This window comes from Pavona decussata, unplaced genomic scaffold, assembly GCF_977016875.1.
Source record: "Pavona decussata unplaced genomic scaffold, jaPavDecu1.1 SCAFFOLD_260, whole genome shotgun sequence".
Lineage (NCBI taxonomy): Eukaryota > Metazoa > Cnidaria > Anthozoa > Scleractinia > Agariciidae > Pavona > Pavona decussata.
This window is the reverse complement of record NW_028145663.1, coordinates 390,108-400,649: the sequence shown is the minus strand read 5'-3', so window position 1 is coordinate 400,649 and position 10,542 is coordinate 390,108. Positions and strand designations below refer to the sequence as shown.

At 38.8% G+C, this 10,542-nt stretch overlaps 2 protein-coding genes across 3 annotated transcripts; one reads left to right on the top strand and one right to left on the bottom strand.

The window, feature by feature from the left end:
* Positions 1 to 1,575: 1,575 nt before the first annotated feature.
* On the bottom strand, positions 1,576 to 5,943 carry LOC146456124 (alpha-ketoglutarate dehydrogenase component 4-like). 2 transcript variants are annotated; one of them, XM_085093462.1, is made up of 3 exons: positions 5,773 to 5,943; positions 5,472 to 5,680; positions 1,576 to 1,909 (listed from the first exon to the last, which is right to left on the bottom strand). In XM_085093462.1, exons 1-3 carry the CDS (start codon positions 5,864 to 5,866, stop codon positions 1,892 to 1,894), a joined length of 321 nt encoding a protein of 106 aa, XP_084949588.1. In that variant the 5' UTR covers positions 5,867 to 5,943; the 3' UTR covers positions 1,576 to 1,891. The 2 variants fall into 2 exon arrangements, with proteins under 2 accessions (XP_084949588.1, XP_084949587.1); XM_085093461.1 differs by having other exon boundaries at positions 5,472 to 5,683; positions 5,773 to 5,915.
* On the top strand, positions 5,881 to 6,947 carry LOC146456123 (partner of Y14 and mago-like). Its single transcript, XM_085093459.1, has one exon. The coding sequence runs from the start codon at positions 6,004 to 6,006 to the stop codon at positions 6,532 to 6,534; it is 531 nt and encodes a 176-aa protein (XP_084949585.1). The 5' UTR covers positions 5,881 to 6,003; the 3' UTR covers positions 6,535 to 6,947.
* The last annotated feature ends 3,595 nt before the right edge of the window (positions 6,948 to 10,542 follow it).

Sequence of the window (10,542 nt, the reverse complement as noted above, 5' to 3'; positions counted from 1 at the left end):
ATTTCTTTTTGAATAGCGATTTGGGTAATTCTCGGAGCTTTGTAGGTAGCTCATTCCACAGCTTCACACCGGCTCTAGAGAAAGATTATCTTTTTATCTCCAGCTCTTTGGTATAAAGTACGAGTAAAAAGTGTGACAAAAGATTTTTGTTCACAAAACAATAAATTACATTTATGTGTTCATAGCATTATAATTTAAAGATGGATGGCATATTCAGCCAAAGATATAAGGTGATTAAGATAAAACGACTCTTACCTTCTTTTCATGGCCAAAAGCGATTCTTCACCCAGTCAAGAATTGACATTGACATTTCGGTGGAAAATACCCCGGTCCCCTCCCCCGCTGTTCTTGAATGGCGCGCAAATAAAGAGGTCAAAGTCCCCGATACCTGCGGCCCTTTCGCTCGTCAAATAACGGAAAATTCCCCGCAAATGCCCCGCTATGTCCCGGCTGGGGGGGGGGGGGGGTGCGGGGGTTGACATTGACTGGTGCATTAGTCTATACAGAAACCCCCACGGAAAGTCAGGCCTACCTGTTGGGAAATCGGCTCATACGCCCGCCTGTTTCATTGAGTTTGCGATATTATTCATCTACTTATCGGGAAATTATCGATCAAGTTCTTTGTTTGCAAGTTTACTGATGAAGCCAAAAGCTCGAACTGAGTGACGATAGACGCTTTCTTTTCAGGGCCTTTTTACAAATTTGTCGTCAACCAGCACATCTCTGTTAGTCCGCGCTTGCTGCAAAGGTGAAGTTGAGATCCGAGCTATTTACACAAACGTTTTGCAAAAACTGTAGCCAAGATACCCATGAGGTTTAACTTCCGACCAAAGTCTTATTTTCAACAGCTTTTACGAAAACTTGTTCAGTGAAATCAGTTCCCAGTATTTTAGGTGAAATCAACACTTTCTGCAATAGACCCTTGTCCAAAATGGCGGCAACAGAATTGAATGAGTTAAAATTGAACAGGATGAAAAACTGATACCAACACTGGAAAGAGCACTTTTACTTAACTAACTTTGCAAAGTTTCAGCATATTAGGTCTTATATCAGCTTAGGAAATGTAAGATGAAATTTGACAAATTTACAGACGTTTGTATGACTGGGGGTATACGTCATACCCCCAGTCATACAAACGTCTGTAAATTTTTCATTTTTTAACTTACATTTTCTCAGCTGTTACACTTGATGTGCTGAAACTTTGCATGGTTACTAAAGTTAAAGTGCTCTTTCTAATGCTCGCTCTTTCTAGTGCTGGTATACGTTTTTAATTTTAACTTATTTGAATTTTCGGCCGCCATTTTGGAGAAGGGTCTATTCCCCCAAAATTCACAATAACTCCCCCACCCTGCCCACAAGAGTTAAGGGACCAAGCCAAACCGGAGTGATCCAACACTGCAATAGATAGCCGGCAACTTGTATCTACAGTCCCTAACGTGATAGCCTGTTAACTAGCCTTCCGTGGGTTATAATTTTATAGAGAAAAGAAAAGCCTTGAGCAAAGTGCATGAGCCAGGATCCTAATCAAAAACTCAGTTGCCAATCAGTTGTTACACTCGAGCTAAAAACCATCAGTTTTATTATTAAAATTTTATTTCACAACTTTTTCTTATAAAACCACTGAATGTCTGATTTGAATCGCACAGTTCCAGGCAACAATCTCAGCCATGAATAAATGAATGTAAATTGGACTTTTTCTCTCTCGCACAAATGAACCTGAAAATGATCCTTGTTCCAAAATTGACTTGTCAGAAGTAAACCAATCAAGGAATGAATTCCTCTCCATAACATTTGGTGAATCTCTTTCCCCTTGAATATTCTCCTGTAAAAGTCTTGTCACAAGTTAAATATTTCCGTTATAAACAAATTTTCCAGCCAATCAGGAGGTCGATTATTCTGGACCACCTCTCTGCAAATGTAAAGGAAAGCAAACAAACAAATATTAGTAAGGTTTCCAACATCGAAAGTTATGGTGTTAACCCTTTTCTCTAGCAGAGGTTCACAAAATCTAAGTCAACAATTTAACTGGAATTTTTGTGGATAATTTTCTGTTAATGTTTCTAATAGTCTATACTGCAAAAATTCTAAACAGGCCTTCCCTATTCAAAGGCAACAGACTCCTTGTGTCTGTTTTAATCTAGAAGCTCTTAAGTTCAAGCTGTTTTAGACTTCTTTTATCATTCTCAACACATTTAGGTTAGGTTTTTTGCTTGTTATTGTAATTAAAGCATGTTTCCAGTTACAACTGTTTAGGTTTTTAGATTATGGCGGAGAACATGATTGTGACAAAAAGTTCGAAGTTAGACAAACAATCTAAAGTTTATTTTTAGGGAAAATTCCCCTTTTTATGCCATGTTGTTTCTTTGGGTGTATTATGCCTGGTTCAGATGCTGCACTTCACATGAGCCAAACCAAATTAGAATTTAGACCAACACAAATTATTAATCCTGGCTGAATTGATTCAGAGGCTGAACTTAATTCAGCCAAAATTAATACACTGAAGCATATTATGACTGAAGAAAATTGCAGATTTGTAATAATTTCTGCATTTGATTCCACTCATGTGAAGTACAGCAGCTGAATCAAAGCTGGTCCACAGCCGTTATTCCCGGCTGAGCCTGGCAGGAAAATAGCTGAGCCGATTCGAATTAGATTGGCCGTTCTAAATTGATTCAGACATCGTAATTCACATGAACTTAATTCATTGAATTCAATTTGGCTCATGTGAAGTATGGCGTCTGAACTGGGCCTTACAGTTGAAGTTGATGATTGAAAATCTATCAAATCAGTCCTGTGGAGGACAAATGCCTGTGAATTTTTTCACTCATGTTGGCTGTTATTTCTACTGTATTGACTGAAGTTGAATAATAAAACTAATCTTGTACCCAGATGTTTTGTCTTCAGAGAAAACATCTTTTAAAATCAATCACATTCTCCAATCTGACTGGTCAAAGAAAACGGCCTGATGCAAGTCGCGTCAATCCTTTTCCCACGACTTTTCAAATCTTTGCTTTGCACATGCATATTAGGCACTTGTAAGCCATACAAAAATTCTATCTTGACACTTATGTTCTTCTGTCAAAGTCATCTCTTGTATCAATTTAAAAACTTGATGTTTCATTAAACGACAACAAAATCTTAAAAATCATACAATTTTCTATAGTGTTGTCTCTGCTCAAAGTTTTCCGAAAAATTCTGCTTGGCAATCTGATGTGTACAACTAACTTGTATGCATAATACAGCATGCTTTCTTTGGGCACCACTGTCAACAAAACTTTCCTCTTTCCCAGAAACTGGGAATCATTGATTTTTCCCTGAATACAGAGGTGAAATATTACCAACATTTATGGCAACAAATGATAATATTGATCTTGAAAATCCATCATGGGCAATTCATGAGCAAAGTCTTTTTGCTACAAATGTAGAGCATGTGCGGTTGTGCTACAGGTATGTGTTCCATTCCTGACACACGAAAACAGATTTTACCAGAATCTGATGTTCTCTCCCAAAGAGATACTCTGCAGAGTATGGCACATGCATGATCTAGTATTATTCACGCACATTTTGTCTGCATGCCAAAATTTCCATGATGCATACCAAATTTAGTCTACTGAATTAAGTGCATAAAACAGCTGTTACTAATAAGTACATGTATATACAAAAAAAAAAGAAAGAAATAAAAAGTACAGTTGTACAACAGACAACAGACACAGAGCATTCATGAGATGTATCAGATTATCATTTGATGATTAACCCATTGGTACAATCTGACTGCTAAAATGATTGATTACAAAAATGTAATGGATTCCCAGAGATTAGAAATCCATGGGTATAACCTCTTCCTCTGCTATGCACCAATCCAGAAAATTTTTATGTACTCCTTCCCCAGACAAGGTTTTTTGCTGTGCTCCCATTGGAAATTCCAGTTTAGCTTCATTTGGCTTTTAAATGAATGTGAATATATGTAACATAAAATGAACTGCAGGCGAATTAAGATTACACTATACCTTCAGAGGTGTCTCGCGTCCAAGCAATGTAGTGCATCCAGTTTAAACTGTAGATACCTAAACCCCTATATCAAATTAAAGCTTACAGAGCTGGCTATAAAACTATACCAAGAATTTTGAAATAAAATGAATTGTCGAATTTTTCACAACCTCTAAATGCGAGCGTCCGAATCACCTTTTTAAAGCTACAAGTCAAAGCGAATTTTGTTTTTTGTTAATTTAATTTGCTCCTCAGTTTCCGGACCCAAAGAGCTAAAAAATTTTTGTCTGCGTTTTGCCATATTCAATCGCAATGAAAAGTTATAGAACATTTTCGAAATAGGATGAAAAAAATGTCGAGTGATAGTACAAAAATCGCTCTAGGAGAAAAAATATTTCGAAAGAAAAAATTCACAGACAACTTTTCGTTGTTTATATGTTAAACTAGCTACTGTCCACATTTGAAGGCAAACAAACAAATTCCCTTTGAGTTTTAGCTCTTTGAAGTGGCTCCCTTAAGTGAAAAAATTGATTTGAGAAAACAGCGCTAAAAATTTAGCAATTCATTTTATTTCAAAATTCTTGGTTTAGTTTGATAGCCAGCTCTATAAGCTTTAATTTGATGTAAGGGTGTAGGTATCTACAGTTTAAACCGGACGTGCTACATCGCTTGGACGCGAGAGACCTCTGAAGGTACAAGGTAACCTTAATAGAAGAAAGACCCTTGCTGTCTTTTATGCAACATAAGCAGTTGCGAAAAGAAAGTCTTCAAAATATTCAGGTTTGAATGAGATTCGAACCCATGACCTCTGTAATCCTGGTCCCGGTTGTTCAAAGAGTGGATAATTTTATCCACTGGAAAGGTCGCTATCCGGCAGATGAAATGTGTGCAAGATTTTCCTGATAGTCCTATAATTTGTGGATAGAGTAGAAGCATATGTCCAATTTAAGCATGGGATTGTGTGGAAAACTTGCCAAAAGCATTGGTTGGAGTACATTTGCTCCGCTGGATAGTGACTTATCCACTGTGTAAAGTTATCCACTCTTTGAACAACTGGGGCCTGGTGCAGTGCTCTACCAACTGAGCTATCAAGCCAACTGGGAGCTAGTCATATCCTAAGTTGGCTTGAATTAGCCCAGTTGGTAGAGCACTGCACCGGCATCACAGAGATCATGGCTTTGAATCCCGTTCAAGCCGGAATTTTTTCAGCCTTTCTCTTTGCATATCTTTGCTTAGGCTGTGTAAATAACTGCGAGGGTCTTTCTTCAATTTAATTTTTGGTTTTGAGACTTCTGATTCCTTCCCCTTGGAATTCCCAATAATCTTCATGGGATGGATGGTGAGAATGCATACTACTATTAATTTTTAAGTACGTTATCTTTAATTTAAGATGGAATGGAAAATCGACTTGTAACCTCCTCCCCGCCTCTATATAATCAATCCCACCCGTCCCATTCGGCCGGGCAGTTTATTTTATCACAAACCTCAATATATTCGATTTCCTCTTGAGACAGAGGCTGTCTTCTGTATCTTGTAGGTAAACTTTCATAACTATAAACATCATCTTTATTCGATGTTGCTCTAGAAACCGACTGAACGGAAGGCCGAGCCCCTGTTCCTATGGATGAAGTTCCTTTACTGATCGCAGACAGTGTTGAAGAAATCTCAGGAGTATTGACTTGTGATGCTGGGCCTGCTAACAATATGAAAGAGAAATCATCTTGTCAGTTCAAATCTTGCATTATCCCTTAGCGAGAAAGACTAAAAGTCACTTATTTTACTTACGTTCCGTGTTTTGCTTTATTCTTTTAGGGAATCGTATACTTGGTACGTGTTTACGAACTGTTTGCAAGATCCTACCGGCGCTTGAGGACGCCATTTTGAACGTCGATTGCGTAACGCAAGGAGTTGTGGGTATCAACGTCTCGGGTTTCCCGATTGCGACAACATTAACTCGGAGCAAGTTACGAAGTGTGAACGAAATAGTATCGACTGACGACTGAGGGTAAATTCATAATGGCGGACAATGCTAGGGATGCTGGAGACACTTGGATCCCCGCTTCAAGACGCCCTGATGGCTCATGGCGAAAACCTCGCCGAGTTAAAGAAGGATATGTACCTCCAGATGAAGTGGCAAAATACGAAAGCAACGGAAAACAGTGGGTAGACAGCATTCCGAAATTACCACCAGGAGTTCACGTTGAAGAAACCCAACTCTCGAAAAATCAGAAAAAGAGAAAGAACAAGAAGACAGGTGCCAGTGATAGTCAGAGACGTGAAGTCGAGGATGTTACAGAGAAAATGCAAAGTGCTAAAGTTTCTAATGCGGTGTCTAGCACTGCGGCAGGAACGGTCTATTCAAGCAATCCGGACGATTTGAAATTAAAACGTGTAAAGAATTTGCGGAAGAAATTACGACAAATTGAAGAACTGCAAGCTAAGATAGACTCTGGAGAACTGGTGAATCCAGAAGCAACGCAGTTGGAAAAGTTATCCAGGAGAGAAGAGATTGAAAAAGAACTCGAGGAATTAGAGGCTGAGGTATAAAACAAACTTGCACCACAGGTCTACCAACCACAACTTGCGCGTTGTTCAATGCCATTCAGCTCCCTAGACTATCAACTTAGTCCAGCCCTCAGCTGTTCAAAGAGCGGATAACTTTATCCAGTGAAAAAATCGCGATCCTGTGGATAAAATGTATTCCAACTAATACATTTTATCAGCTGGATAAATTTATCCGCTCTTTGAGCAACTACTGTCAGACTCAACTGAATACGTATTTGTTGATTGAATCACAATCTAACTTGACTGCTTAGCTTGTTTTGCTTCATCTGACATCTGATTGAAGTTTGGCCCTGATCATAATAATTTTATTTCAATCAACAATTGATGAATTTTTATTTTCTGTAAAGTGTCATAACTGCATTTTTATGCATGTCAGTAACTTTCTAGAATACGGCTGTTAATAAGGTCAGTTATTAAAAGACAGTTTAGACAGTGTTTAAGGACGGTGCCTACTATTGTTACTGCGCATACGTTCTGCGCATCTCGAGATACTCGGGTTTCCTATGGGTGGTGCCTACTAATACAGGGATAATTTTGCGCGGTTTAAAACTATACGGAGAAAGCAGAACTTAACAAGTGCTTTTGGTATCTCAAAAGAAAATTAGGGGTAGCCATGCATTTTTCAGAGATAATTAAGCTTTAATTTAGGAAAAAAATCCCATACTTTTCTTTATATTTTGGCGCTTTTTAGAGATATTATTGCTTAATTTTCTCTGAAAAATGCGTGGTTACCCCCAATTTTCTTTTTGGATTCCAATAGCCCTTGCTAAGGGACCGTTCATTTTTTATGAGCATGGGGGGGCTGGTGGGATTTGGTTAATTGCCACTACGAAACTGTATGACCCCCCCCCCCCCCCCCTAGCATGCAATTTTTTCCACATGCCCCCCTCCCCCCAAGCAGAAACTATTTTTTCTGATGACCCCCCCCTCCCTCCCGCCCAACCAGAAACAAATCATACTCCTAACTTTAGCAAAACGCTTATGTACTGTTTATATCAAAGATAAACGTAATTGTTACTGTATACAGTACTATTAAAAAGTTACCGTTCTCTGCTTAGGTAAAGATTTCTCTTGTTTAAAAAAAACGTTTTATAGATAGCAACACGTTTACGGCGACGGCAAACCCTAAATTTCCATTTAGATTCTTAGAGGAACTATAAAAATTAACCAAGCAAACGTTTAATGTGAAATTACTCCCCTTCGAGTAGAAACAATTAATACACATACAGGTCTGACTAACAAAATACGGATCGAAGCATACCACTCAATGATTATGAGTCATATTAAACAGAAAAAAAGGACACACAGATATAAGGCACGTAGGTAAGGGTTAGATAGGGGTGTTTGTTGAGCGCCGGAGGCGCTCTTACTAGGGGGGTCCGGGGGCATGCTTCCCCGGAAATTTTTGAAAATCTAGGTTCCCAGAAACCTCATTTCTTGCATTTTGAGACCCATTTTAGGCAAATCACAAATTTGTTTTACAGCAGCTTTTTAAGCAATATACATCATTTCTGCGGCATAATTGTCTCAACTTAAACAAGAAAGTTCAGTGTACATTCCGCGCCCTGTCAAGTTCTGATAGCTATTCGATCAGTGCTGATAGTCATACACCAAGCTGGTAAACTGCATCATTCTCGGGTGTAGGCCTTCAAACAAATTGACTATCTCCTCAAGATTGACAGGCCTATCATACTTGATATGCATTAGAACCAGGGCGGACATTCTACTCTCTCGCATGGTACACCTCATGTAGTTGTTCAACTTCCTCATTGTGCTTTTTCTTCCGCCATTATTGATCTTCAAAGGGGGTTCGTTCGAACCCCCACCCCCCCCCCCCTCCTACACGCTGGGATATTAAAGTACTGCTATTAAAAGTGACAGTTACAAGCTTTTCTGAAGATGGCCTACGGCTCAGATTTACTGTCAACTGAAGTCACCAACAACAGTTCTATTATTAAAAACTAATCTGGATGTTCACACTAGGCATACTACTGAGTCTACTGATACTCCTGGGTTCAAATAATTTACTAATCAACAGTCTTTATAAAAGTGAGTACTATTAAACAGAACATTAAACAATCTATTGATGTAGTTCTGAGTACAACCACTTAATAGAAAACTACTCCCCCACGGATGATTCAATAGTGAGACTGTTACGTTTTTATATTAATTTGAACTTGTACAAACATAGGTGTCTACTTCAGTTTATATTCATTATTGCTTTTCCAACAGATATGCTTCATTTTCTCCGTTGTTGTTAATATGAAATGCAGATTTCGACCTCAGTATGTAAAACAAATTAAAAGTGGTTAGGAAAATCGTATTAAATAAAATTGAAATAATATTCAATTTCTTCATCTGTTTCTGTGTTGAGCCACTTTCAATTTCCCCTACTAGCCAATTATTGCTGGTGACCCCTCCTCTTTCACTCAATTTTTTTTGGTAGCCCCCCCCCCTTAAGTGCCATTTTTTTTCTCATGCCCCCCCCCCCCCTAAATCCCACCAGCCCCCCCATGCTCATAAAAAATGAACGGTCCCTAAGATCTGCTTTTCCCGCATAGTCATAAGCCGCACAAAAATACGTCGGTATTAGTAGGCACCGTCCTTAACAAAATCATGTTCTAAGCCATTTTCAATTTTGCTAACAGTCATATCTAAGTATTGTCTGCTGCTGATGGTAACAAGAAGGCTTGCATCCCAGACTAGAAAGCTATTTATTTACTTAAAAATAAACCACTTATAAACAGATTTGGAGGCTCATTGATTGTCTTAAGCCATGGCCTAAGTTAGGCTCTGTTTAAAAAACTGGCCCATAGTGTCTAAAGCAAATGCTATGTCATATGGGAAGATCCTACCCTTAACTACTGGTAATCATTAAACTGGTTTACTTTTTCTTTCCCCAAGAAATATTTTGCAAGGTAGCCATCTCAAGAAACAACAACAGGTCCTCACAATCATAATTATGCATTCAACAAACAAGCAATTCATTTCCCCTTCCCCTAGCTTATTACCTACCACGAGTGAGCACATCCATTTCTGGCTCGTTTTACCCGCCAGGAAGCCAGAAAATGTGTCTGCTCATGTAGGCTACCAGTCAGGGGAAATGAAAAATTAGCTGGGGAATCTTTTCCTGAGTGGTGTCAATGATTTGTTTGTTTGTTTAAGTAACAGGGTGATAGCCAGGAAAAAATCTCCAGCCCTGTCCAATGAAACGAGCAGGGACTTAAAATCTTTAGTGTTAGTGCTAAGTGCCTTGGGCCTCTGACAGACCTTTCAGTCTAAAGATGGGAGGGTCAGTGGTTTGAGGCCAGATTGATATCTACATTGTCAGGGTGTTTATTGTGACAAGAAACTTTACACTGTCTCGCTCTACCCAGGTGTATAAATGTGTACCTGTGACAAAATGGGGGAGGTGACCCTCTGATGGACTAGCATCGGGGAATGGGCACAGGTTTGGATTTATGGGTTTCCAAGCCTGCACACAGTTGTCTCCTAGCAATCCCTTGAGCTCAAAGGATATAAGAGCTAGGTATCGGCATTCAGGTTAGGGTCACCAAGCCATTGCCAAGTAAAAGGTACAAATTGGGAAAATCAGAACTCATTGCAAATCCCCCCAATCCATACAGGCCCATTGCCAGAGAAAAGTGTTCACTGTTTGAGGCAGCAGAAGTTCAAAACAACAACAAAACAAAAAAAAAATACTTATTTCTTTGAGTGGATTTACTTTTTTTTTTACACCACATGCACACCGCAAGTACAGTCGTCCAAACATTTGGAATATTGCATAACCCAAACCTGGAAGATCAGTTTTCTTAAATGTTCCATATCCCCACAAAATTTGAGATGATTAACCATGAACAACATTAATTCGGAAAAGCTGTAAAATACATAACAATACAAGGCATTTTCCCCCAAATTGAAGTTTCAATTTTTTCTGAAAAATGGCTGGTTACCCGTAACTTTACTTTTAGATTTCAACAACCCTTGTTG